Source organism: Rhinolophus sinicus, linkage group LG16 (genome assembly GCF_036562045.2).
Source record: "Rhinolophus sinicus isolate RSC01 linkage group LG16, ASM3656204v1, whole genome shotgun sequence".
NCBI classification, from domain to species: Eukaryota; Metazoa; Chordata; class Mammalia; order Chiroptera; family Rhinolophidae; genus Rhinolophus; species Rhinolophus sinicus.
This window is the reverse complement of record NC_133765.1, coordinates 25,829,847-25,850,872: the sequence shown is the minus strand read 5'-3', so window position 1 is coordinate 25,850,872 and position 21,026 is coordinate 25,829,847. Positions and strand designations below refer to the sequence as shown.

Below are 21,026 nucleotides of genomic sequence, written 5' to 3'. Positions count from 1 at the left end.
GGGGTTCTCTCCTTCTGTTCTTATCCCCACATCACAGCGGAGGAAACTGAGGGCCAGAGAGGGCCGTTCACTCTCTTGCCCAAGCCCACGCCCCATGCAGGGCAGAGCCAGGCCTTGACCCACAGACTGTGTTGGTCTCAAAGCCTGTGCCCTGGGGTCTCACAGGGATGAGGGCAGGGTGGGCACGCTACCCTCCCTTACAGAGGAGCAGACTGAGGCTGCATCACTTATACAGGGTGGCAGAGTGAGGGTGGAAGCTCGTGTCGGTGTCCTGGGGTAGCTGCCTCCGCTCCCCTCCTTGGCCTCTTTGGATGACAGGTCCCTGAGTCCCGCCCCACCCCCACCAGCCCCCACAGCACCTCTCTGGAGCTGTCTGCACAGCCTGTACTTTTAGCAGCATGTGACTCAGAGTTTACGTATCAACATCATGATGAGAAAGTCAAATATTTATTAGCAGGGAAGGTCCTGAGCAGCTGAGAAAAACAGGCTTCAGTCGCAGGGGTGGGCAGGTCCTGTTTGGAACCCAGGGACTCTGGCCAGCTGGGAGTAGTCCAAGATCTTAGGCCTGAGGGAGGGGACAGGGAATGGGCTTTCCCTCCCCCAGCATCATTTTTTCCTTTCTTTTTCTCCAGGTTACTTTCTCTACTCACCCAGAACAGGCTACGACAGCCAACTCCCAGGCTCCCCTACCTGCCTGACCTCGGATCCTAGACAGGTGAGCTGCCATTTCTGGTTCACTGGCCATGTTGAGGGCATATGTGGTGGCCGTATCCTCACGCAGCCCTGAGTAGTCAGGCTCGCTGATGCCATTTTACAGGAAGCGTGGGGAGGAGGTCTCAGACTGGGCCACGTCTTCCCCCCACCGGGCTTCTGACACTAGCATCACAGGTGGTTAGAGCTGGACGGCTTCTTAGGGCCATCTGATCTGACCCTTCCCTTTCTAGAAGGGGGAACACAGGCCCTAAGAGGCTGACAGACTCATCCAAAGTCATGCTGAATATGGATGGCCCAGTTGAGACCTTTCTCTCTTGGTGAGAAACACAGCCCAGTTCCAGCTCTGGTCCTGAAACCCTGTCTTGATTCTGCCCAGGGGCCATAGGGACAAGAGGGTGGGCTTAGGGCCTGACTGCCCAGGAGGAAAGGGCAGGAGCCTCCCCTGCCAATTATCCAGGCCTTGACTGGCGGCAGGGTGCCCAATTCAATTTGCTTATCTCCCTGCCTGCCTCCCTTTCCTGTGCTCTTCAATTACAGGCAGAGACAATGTCTTTTCCAATAAGTACAAAGATATCAAAGAGGCTGAGTGGGCAGGGGCAGCAGGACGTCCTTGGTAGACCTCCACGCTCCCTAGTTCCAGCCTTGGAGCAGGAAGGAAGGACCAGCCCAGGTCATCAGGCCCAGTCCCAGCTGGCAGCAAGAGGCAAGGCAGGCAACCCGGGCAGCTGGACAGCAGCAATCACAGGGGAAAATGCACAGATCCTTTGAGCTAGCAAGTCCATCCTGGAAGAATTTTTCTTTGCACAGATACACACACATGAATACAAAGGACGTTCATCACAGCACTGTTCAGAATAGCAAGAGACTAGAAACAACCTAAATGTCCATCAACAGGGGTATGTTATTATTCTTTATCCGTGCAATGGAATACAGTGCAGCTGTTAGAATGAGGGCACTCTTTCTGTCCGATGGGGAATAATCTCTAAGATATACTGGGAAGGCAAACAGGCAAGGAGCTGAGAAGAGTGTGTAGGGGTGTAAATGTTTACTTAAAAGGTATTTACTGCCCCTCATGCATGTGTGTATTTTTCAGGGGGGTGTTTAAGAATACACTGGTTTGCTCTGGGAAGGACAGTTATTTTTCATTCTAAATTCTTATGTTTTCTGAATGGAGTGCCATGGACAACCTATTCAGTGAAGTATTTAATTTTAAAAAGGCAATGAGATGTGGGGCAGCCAGATGGTTCAGTTGGTTAGAGGCCGAGCTCTCAACAACAAGGTTGCCCGTTGAAAATGGCAACTGGTCTTGGAGCCAAGCTGTGCCCTCCACAACTAGATTGAAGGACAACAACTTGACTTGGAGCTGATGGATCCTGGAGAAACACACTGTTCCCCAATAAAATAAAATAAAATAATAAAATAAAATTTAAAAAGGCAATGAGATGTTCTCCCTGGAGATCCCATAAAGGAGTGAAGGGGGCTGGTCATGAAAAACATTTTTCCTTGAAACTGAAGGCCATTCCAGATTGTCTGTCATTGTTCTGTTTTTGATGAGACAAATATTTCATTAAAGCTCTGTCTCTGAAAGGCCATCAGAGGACCTTCAGTTCTGAGGATGTTGATATAATATCTTAGGTCCCCTTTCTCTTCCTAGAAATACCCTGAAAGCAACATGGAACAAAAGCACAAGCTCCACTCTTGGAAAAACTAGGAGATCACTAACCCCCTAAGCAAACAAAACATAGGTGGCTAGGCTGCCCAGAGCAATTGCGATCAAGTGGGGCTAAGGGAGGAAGCAGAAGGAAGGTGCCACAGCTGTAGATTTCAGAAAGAGCCAGCAGTGTCCACTTCCCAGATGTGAGGGGCACACCCTGCCTGAGGTATAAAATTGAAACTCCTTCTTTGCAGCAGTGAAACCTGGGGTGCATCACCTCGAAACAGAGCTTCCTTAGACCCACTTGGTTCCAAAGAGCAAAGGAGGTAGGAATCGATAAGAAATCACACAAATATACCATATTTGCAGGAACCTGTTTGTCTCTGGGGCAACTGGAGGGAAATAACTGGGCTGGGAGAAACTCACCTCCTCTAGAGGCAAATAATCAAAATTGAACCAGCACAGGACTTAATAAAATATATATATATATATATATATATATATATATATATATATATATATGTATGCATACACACACACACACACATATATACGTATATATATATACACACATATATGTATATATATATGAAAGGTGAAGGAAAGGCAAAACATAAGTAAAGTAATGCATGGGAAAAATAAAACCCCCCAAAACCAAAACACTTCCCATCAGAAAAATGTGGCCCCAGAAGAGATGAAGATTATGGCTAAATATTTCATTGTGAAGGAAAAAGCTTAGTAAACAATTGTTTCTATAAAGCAAAAACACAAAGCAGATATACAAGAGAAGAAAACTTATTGCAAAAGGGGAACATGGAATGAGTGCAAGAAAAAAAAGGGACAGAAAACAGGAATAAAACTGAAAAAAAGAAAAGGAAATAAGGAGTTAGAACGGTTTAATCAGAAGAGAATATATAGGGAAGATGGGAGAAAGACAGCCAATCTACGCTTATCTGGGAAAGAAAGAAACTGAAATAATACAAGCTTTGGATCTGCCTGTCAGAAGGGCACAGTGTTGTGTTCCAGGAAAAGTAGATTTGAATGGTCAACCCTAAGACACATGCTGGTCAAGTAATGACATGAAAGATATGGAAAGATCAAAATGAAATACAAACGAGAAAAAAATCAGGCTTCCCCTTCTCCATGGCAACATTCAACATTAGAAGAGAACAGAACAAGGTCTACAGAAATCTTCAAGGAAACTAAGTGGCCCAGAGATGCCTTTTGACTCATTCAAGTAGAAAAGTGACAGATAGACAGTTCTGAAGATGCATGAACTCCAGGAATGCTGTTCACTTGAGACCTTAAGCCACAGACTAGAGGGCCAGCTTCAGATGCTAGGAAAAGCAGGCACAAGTACTGGTGGTGAGCGCTGACCCATTTACCCATAAGACTCAGATTGAAATTATTGGGAGATGGTTGTAATGTAACCAGATGCTATCATTACAAGCCCTAGGACAGTAATGGTATCCTAATAACAGAAGCGAGGGGACAAGGAAAGGAGACAGTAATGTAAGTACATGGATGTCCTCATTTTTAATAGCTGGGATCAAAGAACATCATTTAAAGCTGATGTCCAGTAATAGAGGTTTAAAGGTTTGAAATGAACTACAAGAAAATGTGCAAAGAAAAAGAAAATACAGTTGGCTCTCGATCAACATATTTTGTATCTATATGATATGTATTATATACTGTATTCTTACAATAAAGTAAGCTAGAGAAAAAAATGTTACTAAGAAAATCGTGAGGAAGAGAAAATACATTTACAGCACTGTACGTATTTATGGGAAAAAAATCCATGTATAAGTGGACCCACGTAGTTCAAACCTGTGTTGTTCAAGGGTCAACTGTACACTAATTACATCATATTGTTCATCTTAGGGAAAGTAATAGATACTGTTCCAAAGAAATAGAGAATTAGGGATTATTTAAAGGGGTAATTACTAATAAATAAACTAGAAAAACACTAGCCTTCCTCATGGTTAATAGGTGTACAAAAGAATACAAAAAAACATAGATCACATAGGGAAAGACTTTTAGAAGCAATTAAAACAAAGCACAAAATGATTGAGTTAAGATGAGACATCTGTCATATCAATAAATGTGAATGGGCTAAACTCTCAAAAAATTTAAAAAGGCATTCAGATTGGATCACAAAATTTAATCCAACTCTGTAGTATATGAGTCATAGCTAAACAAAATAATCCAGAAAGGCTGAAATAAAAGGATTGGCAAAAAGGTCTCAAGAAAAATGTGAATCAAAAGAGCAAAGGTTATCATCTTAATAGATAAAATTGAATCTACCCCCAAAGTATTAAATACAGCAAAGAAGTATGCAATTCACTATGAAGATTTAAGGTATTAATATCTATGTGTTAAATAACATTGTATCACCACTCCTAAGGCCAAACATACAGGTGCTACAAGAAGAAAAAGGTTGGAACACAGCAGTAGGCATCTAATTCATTTCTCTCTACATGACAGGTAAGTGAGGATATAGAAGACCTAATTTGCATAATAAATAGGGTAGATATAATTAGTATACACCAAAATCTGAATCCTGAAAACAGAACCATTATCTTCTTTTCAAGTCCCCATAAAAAAAAGTCTCAAAACTCACAAAAATGACCATATATTGGAAAGAAAACTTTGGTAAAGTATAAAAAGTAAAGATTATAGACAACATTCTTTGATCATAATGCAATAAAACTAGAAAAACAAAACACAAAGCACCTATTGCCTGGGTAAGAGATGGCACTCAAATGAGCCTTACGTCAAAGAAGAAATGAAAGCCAAAATTATAAAATACCTACAAAAAAAATGATAATACTACATATTAGAACCTATAGGATATAGCAAAAGCAGTGTTCAAAGAATTCATACCCTTAATTTCCCCTTTTTTTCCTTGTTTATCAGTATAAAGATTTAAGCCTCTATCTCAAATTAAAAAATAAAGAAAACAGGAAGAAGAGCTTAATAAAGGCACAAATTAATGAATTAGAAACCAGGAAGGGCTCTGGGTAGTGAACACACAATGTGAGATATAGATAATGTATTGCAGAATTGTACACCTGAAATCTATGTAACTTTACTAAAAATTGTCGCCCCAATAAACTTTAATTAAAGAGGAAAAAAAAAGAAACCAGGAAGGGGTAATTACTAATAAATAAATCCTAAAGATGAATCTTTGGAAATAGGGGACAGATAACCTCATTAGCTAACTAATCTAATTGAGAAAAAAATGAGGGGGAAAAAGTACAAAATATATAATATGAGAAAGAGGGTGAAATAATTTTGTTCAACCTCATGCAAATAAATTTGAAAACGTGGACAAAATGAATACTTTTCTAGAGAAATGTAATTTACCAAATGCATTCTAGGAACAGAACAATTAACACAAATAAATTATTACAGAAGAAACCAGAGAACATTATCAAACAGCTACTCACCCAACCCATATAAATGCACTAGCACGGAATGTTTCAAGGAGGATCAACCGATCTTTAAAGAACAGATAATCTATTTCTACTTACACTGTTACAAAATCTATTTCTATTTACACTGTTACAAAGCATAGAGAAAGAAGGAAATCCTCCATTCTCTTTATGAAGTGAGCATAACACTGAGAGCAAAACCCCCCAAAACACTGTTCCACGAACAGAAAACTAAAGACTACTCTCATTGATGAAATTGAGGCAAAACTCCTAAGTAAAAGAGCACATGCGATCCCTCAGTAATTATAAAGAAATATTCACCACAACCAAGTGGGATTCCACTAGGAATGCAAGGATGGTTCAATATTAAGAAATCTATATCACTATTTCTATCAATATATCAAAGGGAAAAAAACTATATGATCATTTTTATAGACACTGAAAAGTAATTTGGTAAACTTCAACTTCCATTCTTGATTTTTAAAATTATTAATAAAACAGGGAAGGATGGATGCTTATTTAACCTGATAAAATATCTGCCCCCAAAACAGCATTTTGCTAAAGGAGAAATACTAGAAGCTTCTCGTTCAAGTCAGGGACAAAGCAAGAATATCTATTGTCACCATTATTATTTTTCATTGTTCCAGGGATAGAAGCCAACACTATTAAAAAGACAAAGAAATGAAGGTATAAAACTTCCAATGTAGGAGGTAAAATGATCATTTGCAAGTGATATGATAGTGTAACTGGAAAACCTAAGAGACTAAATTAAAAAATCATTACAAACAGAAGATTTCAGTAAGGTGGTAAGACTTAATAGCCTTTACATAAACAACCTCCATTTATGGAAGAAAAGACTAGCCAAAAAAGGCTATCCAGAAGACGTAAACTTAGAAAATGTACAAGATTTAAATGAAGCAAAATATTAAAACATCACAAGGGACACACAGGAAAATCTGAACAAAGAGAAGGGTATATCATGTCTTTGAAAGGAAAGACATCATCCCAAAAATGGCATTTCTTCTAAATTAATTTATAAATTTAATGCAGTCCCAGTAAAAACACAAACGGGATTTTTGTTCTTACCTAGATGATGTCTATAGTTCAGACAGAAATAAACAGAACATCAAGGAAACTCTGCATGGGGGGCTGGTGAATGACAAGGAACACACACCACCAAATATTAAAATTTGTTTTACATACACTACAATACAGATGAACCTTGAAAACATTCTGTTAAGTGAAAGAAGCCAGCCATAAAAGGCCACATACTATGAATATATGATTCCCTCCTTACGACAGTCCAGAATATGGGAATCTATAGAGAAAGAAGTAGGTGAGGGAATAAGGGAATGACTGCTAATGGGTAAGGGATTTCTTCTTGAGGTGATAAAAATGCTCTAAAACTGACTGTGGTGATGGCTGCAAAATTCTGTAAATATCCTAAAAACCATTAAATCGTGCACTTCAAACGGGTGGATTGTATGTGAATTACATCTCCATAAAGCTGTTTTAAAAATTTTAAATGTATTATAATGTTACAAAAATGAAACCATTATTGCAGTGATGCTTGATGAGACTTGGATCCACAACCTCACACTTGCCACCAGATAAATTACAAAACAATCGGATATCAGATATTTTGAAAATTAAAATGTAAAAGAACTAGAAGAAACCCTGTGGCAGAAGTTCTGTGTTTTTTGTTTTGTTTTGTTTTATTTTTAATAATTGCAGCATGAGGAAGGGCATTATAAATATGACACAAAAATCCAAGGTCTAATTCCATCATATACAAAGAGCTCCTACAAATCAGTAAGGACAAAAACAACCCAATTGGAAAAATGGACCAAACAGATGACAGATAAGTCCGTCAGAACCACATCTATCAAAATTACAAATGCACATACCTTTGACACAGTATTTCCACGTCTAGAAATTTATCCTGTAGTTTTATTCACACCTTTGTGGTTGTTTAGCAACAGATGGGGTATGGTTCTACTTAGGGGACTAGTCAAATAAATTATGGGTCATCCTTGCTCTGGAAGACTATATGGCAAAAGAATGAGGAAGCTTTTTAGATGTATTGCTAAGTGAAAAAGTGAGGTGCAGGACAGTGTGTACACACATTTGATGGGATGTGCATAAAGGAGACACAGGAAGCTGACAACACAGGCTGCCTCTGGAAGTAAACGGGGCTGGACAACATGGGGAGAGGGAGGCTTTTGTCTGTATACCCTTTCATTCCTTTTGAATATTGGACCACGTGAATGTATTACCATTTCTGAAGATACATATTAAAAAGGAAAAAAGCAACAGTGTAAGCACACTGCTCAATGGCAACGGATCCAGTGCTATAGGATAGGCGCTAAGGAGGGGTGGGGACTGAGGTGCACTAGGGAGGGGCGTCCCCTTTAAAAAGGCAATCGTTCAGTTCTAACCAATGGCTGCTACAGGATGACAGGCCTGTTTCTAGATCCTCTGATTTTTTATCAAGAGACACTAGAAAGCCAGATTTTTATACAAATCGCTCTGTTTTTAAATGTTTCCAAATTCTTCACAACTAAAACAACAACAACAACAACAACAAAACCCTAGGGTGGCTAAAAATAATCCGATCAGAGGGCTTGGGATCCCTACCCTAGGTACTCAAGGGGGACAGACCCTTGGTGGACCATGTCCAGCTCCCGAATCTGACTCATTGAAAAGCAAGGCCTCTAGAGGGAAAGGAGACACAGTGAATCAGGCCCTGAATGGCGATCCCATTCAGGCTATTTGCTTCCTCCTTAGCCTACTCTCTGCTAATGCAGGAAAATGGTGGTGAGCAAGACAGACATGGCATCTGGTAGGGTCACGGTGGGGGCTGGCATTGGGGCCATGGTGCTGGCAGTAGTTAGAGAAGGCTGCTGGGAAGGTGGTCACACCCAGTGGGAGCTGGCCAGACAAAGGGAGTGGGTGCCACTGTAGGGGAGGGCCTCCGAGGAGCCAGCACTGCATGAGCAAAGGCCGAGAGGAACATGGCGAGCTCCAGACAGGGCTGGCGTGCGGAGGGCATTCCTTCCCTGCCTGGGTACTGCCCTGCAAAGGTCTGAGATAGGACAAGGCTGGTATGTCCAGGAACAGAAACAGAGCCCTGTGGACTCAGGGTGGGCAGAGGAAGGGGAGAGGCGGAGGGGGTATTGTGCAGGGTGAGGGCTCCCACTCACACTTCCGCAGCTCCAGGCTCTTGCTCGGGCAGGCCAGGTGTTGGCCTGGTGGGTTCTGGGTCCTCTGCAGACAGGCCAGCATGGCTGAGCTGGGGGCCTGCGGTACGGCACACTCTGCGGCAGGTTCCCTGTGAGGAGGGAGATGAAGTGCTTGTCACACAGGCTGCCATGCCCACCTCCCACCTCCCTCAGGTGGGACTCACCGCCAGCAGCTTCCCCACTACCCTGCAGAACACCGGAGACTTTCCAAGCAGACACCCTTCCTATTTGACAGATGACGCCGAGAGGTATCAAGAGGCTCCTGCATGGCCTCACAGGAAGGAAAAGAATCCAGATCTCCTGAGTGGTGGACTTCTACCATGACAGGGCCAGAACTGCTCAGAGGGTGGGTCACCTCCTCCAGGGTGGCTTCCCTGATGCCACAGGTCTGCTCAGCCCCTCGCCCCTCCATGTTTCCTTCCAGGTGGTGGCTTCCAGTTCCCTCGTAACCACCTGGGAGCACATCTGTAGTCCTGCCCCCTTCAGCCTTGAGCTCATCAAGGGCATAGACCCGGTCTGGTCATTTTGGAAGCTGCACGGAGGGGTGCCCAGGAACTACCAGTGGGCGTATACGTGTTCCAGTTTATTGAAGCTGGTCTGCCTCTTGTCTGGGGTCTGCTCACATCACCTTGGAGGGCTGATGTCCAGGATGGCGTCCCTGAGAGAACGAGGGGGGCTCCCACCCTGACCCATGATGAGCTTGGCCTTGACCTCAGACTGAGCCCTGAGCCCAGGTCCCAAAGGCCACAAGGGCTCCCTGACTGAGTTTCCTACCCCAATGGAAAGGGCAGCCCTGGCAGGCTGGGAAGAGGTCCCCATAGCTGGCAGCTCAGATGTGACTCCAGACAGGTCCACGTTTGCTCGCTCACCCAGAGTCAGATGCCCAGCGTTCATACGGAAATGCACATTTATTTCACGAAACCCACTTTTCTGAGAACCCAGAGTCCCTGAGGAGCAGGGTGTTACAGGCAAGGCCTTCCCTGGAGGCCACGGGAGAGGGTGGGGCTTTCCCTGCCAAGTCTTTCCCTTCTTCTCTTCTTAGTAAGAAACAGCAGGCCCAGGGGTGAGCTGAACACTGGACACCCCTGATGTCCAACCAGCCTGGGCACCCCATCCCTACGACCTCCTGACCCCACCCCACTCCCATGCCCAGAGTCCCAAGCGGCCAAGCTTGGCCAACTCAAACCTCATGCTGGTTTTAAAAAAAAGAAAGAAGAGAGTGTGTGTGGTTGGGGGGGGTTCCAGGGGGGAGTTGGGGGGTTGGGGGCGGTTTAAGGGGGAGAAAAGGAAGTTATTTAATACTAAACAGGTGTCTGGAGCCCTAAATTCTGCCGCTTTCTTCTAATAATGAAGTATTCATGAGGAAAAGCCTTTTTTCACTACTTTCTTAAGATACTAATTTCACAACAAGCTCCTTGTTACCACGCAATTATTCCCGTCTTGTATTTCCCGAGACGGCTGCAGCCTCCTGTCTGTCCTGGCCTCGTGGTAAATGAAAGACAATCACGTAACCACCTTTCATTATGCTCTATTTTACTCTCAGCAAAGGTGCCCTGAAAGAAATGATTTACACTGAAAGGGACTTTTATTCAGTTTCGAAACCAATTTTCTTCTATTACTGTCTAAAAAAAAAAAAGAAAAAAAAACAAGAGCGAGAAAGTAGGGGATAGATGGGGGAGGGGAGGTGGTTCTCATCCTTCCCCCACCCCCCAATCGCCAGCTTTAACACAGCGACGTAATAAAAGCTACAGTATCCACTTTCTGGCTTTGATTTCTGGTAATTTTAAAATATGCCATTACAATCAGGCAGAAATTATACAGTTTAAAAAGGGAATGAAGTGGGGCTTATTGCAGAGATGAAAACCCTTGACTGAGGGAACGAGGCACCGGCTCCTTGGGGACTTGGGACGTGAGCAGGCGGCAGGAACAGGCCTCACTGGGGCCCTTCAGGACACAGCCACACACCGTGGACATGCTCTGCCCCTCGCGGACACTTGGGGACACTTGGACATGCCATCCACCGCACTGGGCGTCCACACACACGTACTCACTCACTGCATGTCTGCCTGCACGTGGGCATATAACTGTTGCACCCTTGCCCACACCACGTGACACACCCCTCCACACCGTCTGGCACCCTCTCACACACACAGAGGCAATCTACAGACACAGACATGCACACCTGGAAGGTAAGAGGCCAGTGGCTACCCCACGGCACAGCTTCTCTTCCCCACTCCAGCCAAGGGCAGCCTCCACCTCCTGCCTCTCTGATGCAGGGGTTGGACAAGGCCAGCTCTCCCCTCTGTCCCAAGCCTCTCCCTCCACAGATGGGGAAACCCAAGCCAAAGGGAAGCAGCACCCTGCCCAGTGGCACCCAGCAGGCAATGGCTGGGGGAACCTGCCCCCTCACCACTGGGCTATAGTGCTGCCCACAGCCCGGGGCAGTGCTGGGCTGGAGAGGAGGGAGGCCAGTGACCCAGTGCGCTGAGGAAACCTGGGCTGGAAGCCTGCATCCCCCCACAGCCCAGCTCCTGCTGTGCACCCAAGGGAAGAGACCCCCTCGCTCACAAAAGGGGCTCCATGACCCCTCCCAGGTCATTTTCCTCCAGGGTCCTGGACGGGCGCAGCCCCATCTCTGGAGGTCCTCCCCACCTCTGGCCTTTCCCTGGGGGCCAGGGGCCGAGAAGCCCAGCCCCCGACACGTCCCTACTGCCACGCATCCCAGCATGCTTTGCAGCTGAAAAGGGCAGGCTGGGGGCTATAGTTGCTAGCAGGGCAGGGGCAAGCTGTATATTCTGGGGCCTCTCTGGACTCCCTCTCTGTCCTTCCAGTTGGACTCTGGTTTGCAGAGGGCACTAATAATGGACACCCAGGCAGTTCTGGGAGGCAGGAGGTCATCTGCCCCAACTCCCCTGAGGCCTCAGCTCTGCTTTTCCAGTGCGGCCACCTGCATTCATCCCCGCTTCTAGAGGCCCCCCCCCCAGTTCCCCCAACTCACTGCCCATTCTCCCAGGAACCCCGTGTCCTGCTGCTGGGGAAGGTGGGGGACCAGGGTGGGAGGGGGACAAGGGCCAGCTGAGCGTGAGGACGAGTGGACCACCACCTCCAGCTTCTGTATCATCTCCATCATCTCCACGCAAAACGAAGTCAGATCCCTCTTCTTGGCCTTAACACTTCTGCCTGGCCTCACACTAGAAACCAGCCCTCCTTGCCTGGCCCTCGGGGCCCCCATGGCTGGCCACCTTCATCTCTCCCAGCTTCCTCTTAGCCCTCCTGCCAGCCTGGCTGCCTCACACCTCTAAACCTTTGCCTGCGCCGGTCCTTCTGCCTACAGCACTGCTTCCCTGATCCGCTTTAACTTGGACTCTGGCTCCCTACCTCTGGGCATCCGCCTTCTCAGCCCTCATCACACCGAGTTGTAACTGCCAATTTTCATGTCTGTCGCTGTCCACCGGACTCTGAGTTTCTCAGGGCCAAGGACCATGTCTTATTTGTCATTCTCCCCAGTGCCTGGCACAGTAACCTTTTAATAAACAGGTGCTGAATGAATGGCTGAATCAATGAACTGGTTATTGTCAGATGAAGTGACGGAGGCCCAGAGAAGCCAACTGCCCTGCACAAGGTCACACAGCAAGCGGGGGACAGAACTGGGGCAGGCACCTAAAACACTCATGATCCTCCCGTGACCCCACCCTGCCCCTTCTCTGTTTAGCATCATCCCATCTGCAGAACGCCAGCCCTTCAGAGCCCCCACCCACACTCATTACTCCCCCAGCCAGGGACCATCCTGGGAGCGCTGCTCATTTTGAAACCCTATCTGCAAATCGGGCTGTTTATAAGCCCAAGGTCTTTTGTGACTTTAATAATAAAAAAGGGGAGGGGAGGGAGGGGGAAGTGTCGCAAGCCTCAATGATTAGAATGCTTTGGCACCATCCCTGACATGGGGGCTGATAAGACACCTTATCTCAGAGGCACCCCTAGGAAAAGGTCCCCTCCACCAGATAACGCCCCCAGCTGTCGATATGCCCTTTCATAGCTGAGGATTTAGATAAAGGAAATGTGACAGGGGAGGGGAGAGAAAGGAAGGAACTTTTCAAGTCCAAGGAGGAATTGAGTCTGTGCTGTTTGCCTTGGCAGAACAATGCATAGGAGAAGGATGTCTAAAGCCTCTTTATTTTTATTTAAAAAAACCGAGAATTGGGGTCTGGGGCCCTGCCTGCCTTTTGTCATCTCTCCCTTTCTGTCTGGCTTTCGGGACCTCCAGACCAGTGGGAGGGGGTAACTCGAAAACAACAATCCCCCCACGAGTACTAATAATAGCAGCGCACATTTATCAGGTGCTTCCTCTGTTCCACACCCCACGTGCATCCTGTCTGTTATACCTCGCCACATTCTCCTAGCAGCTTCTGTGGTCTGTTCTGTTTTCAGTCCCATTTTACAGATTAGGAAATGGTCACAGAGAGGGGAAGTCATCTGCACAAGGTCACACAGCTTTCAGGTGGCACAGCCCGAGGGTGTCAACCCCCACCAGAGCTGCACCCTCAGCCCCACTCTGTACGGCCCACACCCCTGGCTCCATCGAGGCTGGGGGCCTGCCAGCCTCTAGCTCCTAGACAGCGAGGCAGGAAGAGCAGAAGCAAAAGCCTGCTTCTCCCCAAGGCCCAAATCGACTTTGATGCTACTCCAGGAGGGGCTGGGGTCACAGAGAGGGAGGAGGTGAGAGGAGGGGAAGGAGGCCAGGCTCCCAAGGAGGCCACTTATCCCATAAATATTCATGGCGGACAAGTGTAAGGCCTGCCTTGGGCACAGCAATACTGAGATGGAGAAAGCCTAGGCCCGGCCTCTGCGAGGGAACCATTTTGAAGTGGCTGTTATTTCCCCACCCATCCTTCTCATTCATTCATTCATGCATCCATGCATGCAGGCAGGCAGGCAGCAAACACTCCCTGAGCACCTTCTGTGGGCCCATCCTGTGCCACGTGCTGGGAGAATGAAAATCGGTGGGTGTCCTACCAAAAGGCAACATCCAACCAGAACTGGCTTCCCACTCCCAAAACTGGCCCATTAAAAATGGGCTGGTTCCTCCCGCTGGCCTCCAACGTTTCCCTGAAGCGACAGGTGGGCAGAACTTTCCCTGTAGTCAGCAGTCTGCCCCTCGCCATGCTGGGCTGGCCTTGGAGCAGGGCGCAATGTGAGTACACACTCGGGCTCCCCAGCAGCGTGAGGCTGGGACCCCAGGAAGGTCAAGGACCGAGCCACTTCCAGCCCCTGTCCTTCCTCTCTCCCAGGGGCTGCCTACTCTGGCCTCTGTGGCTCCACTCAAGGCCAAAGACTGGCGTTGGCTCGGAGGCGAAGGTCATGCCAGTCTGGCCCTTCCCAGCATCCAATGAGACTAGGAGTTCAGAGAGGAGGGCCAGCCCTGGAGGCCTCAGGGTGGCACCTGCCAGGCAATGCCAAGCACTGGGGTTCTGACTGACCTTGAGGAAGTCACGGCACCTCTGGGAGTCTGTTTCCCTCACTGAATCTTGATGGGGAGTAGGCCAGCAGATGGTAGGAGGGCCATCCAGCCTGCATGAGGGGATATTATAATCTGGTTTGCAAACACAGTCCAGTGTGCTAGCTTTGTGCAAGACACAGGGCTAGGTCCTTGGCGCACTGGCACACAGAGGGGTTTCTAGAAGCCGTCCATCCTTGAGGGATTTAGAATCTTGAGTGGGGATGAGACAGGAAGCTAGAAAAACCCAGCAGTTCATGTACAGCGATTAGTGGAGCGTTAGGACTAAGCGAAGGAGATGCCTGCTATTCCCAGGGCCTCACAACCTTGCTGTACGTGAAGCCCATTCTGCTTCACCCAGGCCTGGCCACAGAGTCAGTCCCCAAATGCAGGGAAGAATTTGAAGTGGTGGCAGGCGCCCAGGGCCTGGGGAGGGGAACGAGCAATGGATTGGGAGGCTGGGAGAGCTAGGGTCAGATCCTGACTGGATGGCCCTGAGTGCGTGGCTTTTCTGCGTGGGTCCTACCACCACGAGCCGGCCAGCATGAAGCCTCAGAAAGCTCAGTCCTCCCTAAACATCCAGGACTCCAGGACGGAATGAGAAACCCTCGCCCAGGAGAGCCAGGGACTCTGGGTGCACGGTCCCTCCCACAACAGGAGGATTCCTGTCTGTCTTTCTTCCTCTCCTGTCTCTATCCCTTTCTCTTCCTGTGTCTGCCTCCCTGTCCTTCTCCTCCTTTCCCACTGGCTCCTTTCTTACTCCCTTCCTGACCCCACTCTCCGCTACCCTTTCCCTCTCTCCCCCCACTCTATCTCTCTGCAAAGCAGCCAGAGGAAAAGCCCACTCCCAGCCCCCTCCTGCAGCTCCCTCCCCCACCCCTGTTCCAAGCCTGAGGCCTTCCAGGGGACCCTGTTAATAATTAAATGTTAATCTAAAAAGCAATTTGAGCTGCGCCTAGGCAGATCTGGTTAGAGATTACATTAGCATGGCGGAGGAGAGGGTAATTTTCTTTAACCCCTCTCCTGCTCTCTCAAGCCTGGGAATCTTTAAGTCACACTGGCACTGCTGATTAAACTGGCGCAGGGCTTGGCTGTGGATAAGGGGCCTGTGAAAAGTGATTATTTCCCACTGCCATTTGGGCCACAGCACGAGAAGGGGATTTTCACTTTCTTTTTTTTAAGGCGGGGATGCGGGGGTCATTGCCCCCCTTCAACAGGAGGCCTCATCTATTGCCAAGATTACTGCTGCATTCATCCCCACAATTGGAGGTCTCTCTAAAATGCAAATCTGGACACAGAGCATACCTAGCCCCCTCTGGTCCCAGGACAGAAATGTCAGTCTCTGGTTGGGCGACACCCCTCCATTCAACCCTCACTCACTGTTCCTAGGACCTCATCTGGACCTGGGTGAGGCACCGGAGCCACAGATACTGGCAGGTCTGGGCCAAGGAGAGGCCAAAATGCGAACTGACAATCACTCATTCTGGACAGAGAAGTCCCAAGGCAGGCATCCCCCAGAAAACACCTCTCACAGCCACACTGGCAGGCCTTTGCCCACGTAATCCCTTCTGTTTGCAAGGCCTTCTCACATCTCTACCCCTTGAAATTCTACTCGACTTTCAACGGAAGCCCAGGTTTCTCAAGGGCTTCTCGGAGACATGCAAAGTGCTTAATGAACGTCTGATGAGTAATCGAATGAATGGGGCTCCTTGCGTGACTCTCCCTGACCAGTTCCCCATGGGTTCAGGATGCTATGACCAGTGCCTGTGTATAGCAGGCCCTCAGGAAACCGTCAGCTGAAGGAAGGATGGGCGAGAGGCTGGCTCGGGGAGTCAGGGCGAGGAGGGGCTCAGGAAGTGTCCAACTGGAACGCAGGCCTGAGGTATGGGGGTGGGCGGCGGTCCGGGCCTTCAGCACCACGGCCAGATCCCAGCGCACGTGCCCTGGAGAAAGGGGCGGGGCCGAGCCTGGGAGCATAGTGACGTCAGTCGCCATGGGAACTAACCGTGTATCTGCCCTGGGCAGCAGTCTAACCTCCCCGATATAGCATGACAATTAAGCACCCACGTACTGTGTGCCAGAACCTGTGCTAAATGCTGAGGTAGTGACAGACCCTGACGGGGAAGGGAGTCAGAGGGGCAATTATAAAGCAGAGTAACAAGCCAAGATGGGGCCACCTTACCTACCCTGGGAGTGTCAAGACAAAAGGACAGCCCTGCTGTCTCCTCAGGTTAGTCTCCACGGTACTATACCCCAGGCTTTGGAGCCAGATGCCTGAGCTTTATCTCTTAACTAAATCCCAGCTTTACTCCTTAACTCTGTGGCCTATGGCAAATTCCTCTCTGAGCCTCAGTTTCCTCATCTCAAAAAGGGGTTAACTCCTTACCACAAATTACTACAAATAAAGTGCCAGAGTCATAATAGTAACTTCCTAAGTGGTAGCCATTATTAGTATGATTTTTTATTATCACCATAATCATTGTCATCAGCAGGGAAAGTTGGTAGGATACAGCCAAGTGAAGAAGGCGGTGGGAGAGGGCCCCAAGCAGAGGACTGTACAGGCAAGTGTATGGAGACGTGAAAGAAATTGGTGTGTGTGGAGAAGCTGAAGCAGCTTCAGGTTGAAGAAGAAACCCTCTTGGTGAATAATAGAGAACACGCCATCTGTACAAGGCCAGGCCGAGTCACCAGAACAGAGGGAACAGGCGCAGGGACCCCCACCTCAAGGTGGGGTGATCAGCTTCCTGTGGACAACTGCTGGTTCAGGGCAGGGCGAGGCTAAGAGAAGGTGCTCGGTGGATGTATTGGGGGGGCTCATATGAAGGCTCAAAAGCTGCCCCCTTCAGTGATGGGGTTAAGGGGGCAGTCATTGCCACTGGCCACAGACCTGGTGGCCCTCTCCCAGAGCCAAGGTCCCCCCAGGGGCAGCACCTAGGGAGTGAATGGGGGGGGCTCATTCTCATGCAAATGATCCTTTCCTAAGCCCTAGATGGGGGAGCAAAGCACCTAAATCTCAGACACCCCACCCCCAGCTTCCACCCCCTAAAGCATTCTTCCCTGACAGCCAGAGCTCATGGTGGGAAGTTTGGGGTGGGGCCAACTGTACAAGTCATTGGAGACCTCCCCTCTCCTAGTTCTGGCTTTGGCTCTTTAATGACAAGTGCTGTCAAGTCTCCATCCTCACCCCCCAGAAAAGGGGTGGGGGGTGGGTGAAGCTGGGGATCAGTACGTCAGTGTTCTGACGCTATACTGGGGGCTGAGGGAGCTCAGGGGAAAGGCCTCAACCCAGCATTTCTGGAGAGAGTCACAGAACCTTCCTGAAGGAGCAACATATTAGCAGAGACCAAAAGGACAGCGAGCATTACCAGATGACACTGGATAACAGGATAACAGCTGGAACTGTGTGTGCAAAGGGCAAAAGTAAGACCCATTGAGGACCTGGGAGGAGTTAGCTGCTCCCAGCCATCCTCTCACCTGTTCCCCTGCCCACCCCCATTCCTGTACCCACAGTTCAGGCTTAACTCAACGACAGGAAAGGAGAAAATCTAATAATCAAAGCAATAATAGGAGCTAGTTTTTATTTCCAGTGTTCCCCATGGGCTCAGCACTTTACAGACATCACCTCATTTAACCTACCCCCCACTCGGGAGAAAGAGAGAATTACTATGGTCACCGTACCCACGAGCAAACAAAGGCCCTAGACAGAAGGGGCTGCCCGGGGCCACAGGCTGGTTGGGAAGAGGATTAGACCCCAAGGAGAGAGGAGGAAGGGAAGAAGACTGGGCCCGGCAGGAAGAGCCAGGAGGGCTGAGGGGAAAGAAGCTGAGAAGCCGAGGAGGGAGAGGAGGATACAAGTGGCTGGTGGAGGCTGGTGTTGATTTTAGCTTGAAGCCAAGGTTCAACAGATGCTTCCAGAGGTCAGGCCGGTGCAGAAATAAGCGGAGACTTGGGGCAGGGGCTGGGCAACAGGACAGGGCACTCCAGCCCAACAACAGAAGCACACACACACACACACACACACACACACACACACACACACGGGAACCACCCACAGCTTCTACCCTTTGCTGGGCTGGGTGGGGAATGCAGTGTCTCTAATCCCTTTTTGGGTGGAGGAGCTCCCTGTGTGTCATCAGGTCACAGGGGACCCTGATGTTAGCACTGGGGTGCAGGGGCCAGACCACCTGGGTTCCAACCCTAGCTACGCCACCACCTGGCTGTGTGACTATGTTTATCTCTGGGGAGTCTTGAGTTTTCTTCTTTGTGCGTCTCTGCATTTCTAATTTTTCTACAGTAAACATGCATCACTTTTCTTTCAAATAGCTTTTTAAAAGGGATCGAACCACGGACGCCCAGGATGCTGGGGTGTATTGTAAATTCACTGACGTGACAGGGAGCAGCTGCTCCAGGACGAGGCAGTGGCAGCCAGGGAAGGTGGAGATGGGTGAGGAGGGAGGCGGGAGGACAGGAAGGCTCAGAGGCTTGGAAATCCAGGATGGAGGGAAGCAGTGAGCTTTGGGGGGGGGGGGGGAGCGGGATCCAGTCCAGCCAGCCCTCCAGCAGTTCCTGTCAGCACTTTTCTACAACAGACCCCTGCTCCGATCACGTGCCCCATCACCTCCCAGCTTCCACACGGCCCAACACGCCATTCTCCACCCTGCAGAGGCCAGGCTGAGCCTCTCCATGAGGAATTCACTGCCTTCTCCACTCAAAACTCCCCCACTGGTTTCCACGGCCTTTCTAACAATATCCTCAGAGGCCTTGCGTGAACCTCTTCCCCTCTCCTTCCCTGGACTGTCCTTCTCCCCCGGGTCACCCTGCTCAGCTGCCCTGGCTTTTCTTCTGGTCCTCTAACAGGCCAACTTTGGTCACGCCCCAGGGCCTTTGCATTGGCATTTTTATTTCTACCTAAATACTCTACTACAGTGCTCTCCCAGAGAAATGTAACGTGTCATAAATTGTCTAGTCACCACAGGAGAAATTATGTTTAATAACTTATTTTATTAAATCCAGTATATCCAAAATGGTATCACTTCAACGTATAATCAATACTCAAATATTTTACATTTCTTTTTTTCACACGAAGTCTTTTAAATCTGGGGTGGAGTCTACACTTACGGGACATCTCAGTTCAGACTGGGTAGCACTCTCTGTGCCAACTCAGTCTCCTCATTCACCCCTCAACTCAAACATCACCTCCTCCAAGAGGCCCTCCTTGATCCCCCCACCTGTCGGCAACCCTCTGCCCTGGCCATTATCCCGTCACTGTTGTAGTTCCTTCATTGTCATTACCACTCTGAAATTATCTTATTGATGAACGATTTAACATCTAGCTCCTCCACTGGAACACAGATTCAGCTGTGTTTGCCCACTGGGGCACACAGTAGGTGCTCAGGGTAGGTAGGTGGTAGAGGATGGGAGTCGGGGGGCAGCTCGGGGCTCTTGTACCCCTTCCTCCTTCCAAACTGTACTCTCAGTGAGAGGCAGAGGCCAGTATATATGTATGTGTGTACACACATGGGTGGGGGACGTGTACACACACACACACACCCTCCCCTCTCCCCCCACTTATGAAAAGCAGGCCCAGAAGATGGGCCTCCTTTCAAAATCAGCCCCGCGCAGAAAAACGGCTGTGACAGCACAAAGCCGAGATTGAATCAGCGACGGGCCCGATTGCCTGGTGACGGTTACAAATGATCTGATGTGGAAAAGATGGGATCAGATGTGTGCAGAACAACGGCTGCTGGGAGCCCCCACAGGCCAGACAATGGCTGCTGGGCAGGCAGGCGGGCAGGTGGCTCCCAGAAGCTCAGGCCAGAGCATGCCGATGGGTACAAGGCCTGGCCAGGCTCAGCAGAGAGCAGGCCCGTCCGTGCTGTCATGTCCCTGCACCAACTGGCTCACGTGAGCCCTGCTTGACCAAGCTGGTCATTTAGGCAAGCGCAATCAGACACGTCGTGAATGCTTGACACCCGGGAAGAATGTCCCCCTCATGAGACCAAGTATACGGCTGAATTTTCCTTCATCAGACTTGTCATTTCCAAATACTAAAAGATGAATATTATTTTTGTAATAGGGGAGCTAAAAGAAACTTTGCCCTCCTTCTTGCACCCCACCAGCCCCCAGCTTTTGCTCTGAGCCTCAGAAGGGGGGGCAGGAGGGAGCCAGGCCCCCCCTCATTCACAGTTCCAGGACGGCCGCCCCTTAGGAGGTGCAGGCAGGGGCTGCTTCATCCAGCAGCGACCACGTGCTGGACACCACATCTCAGCCTTGGGCTCATCCTGAGAGGTGTGGGCGTGTCCTCTTCTCCCGTTCTCTAGTGGGGAGCAGAGGCTCAGAGAGGATGAGCGTTTGTTGGTGGGGTCTGGCTGTGGAGCTGGGTCTATGGGACTCTCGTGCCTTGGCAGGGCTGTGCCAAAGGAAGGCTGGGATTCCAAGTGGGTACCCAATGTCCTACAGGACTGGTTACCTCCCCCAGGTGCCGCCCT

At 48.9% G+C, this 21,026-nt stretch overlaps 1 protein-coding gene across 1 annotated transcript in view; it reads right to left on the bottom strand.

The window, feature by feature from the left end:
- FAM222A (family with sequence similarity 222 member A) overlaps positions 1-21,026 on the bottom strand; it is a 56,905-nt gene that overhangs the window by 18,539 nt on the left and 17,340 nt on the right. The window contains exon 2 of the mRNA XM_019757504.2: positions 9,006-9,133. Within this exon, the coding sequence (XP_019613063.2) occupies positions 9,006-9,087 (82 nt within the window). The 5' untranslated portion in view covers positions 9,088-9,133. The remainder of the gene's footprint in view (positions 1-9,005; positions 9,134-21,026) is intronic.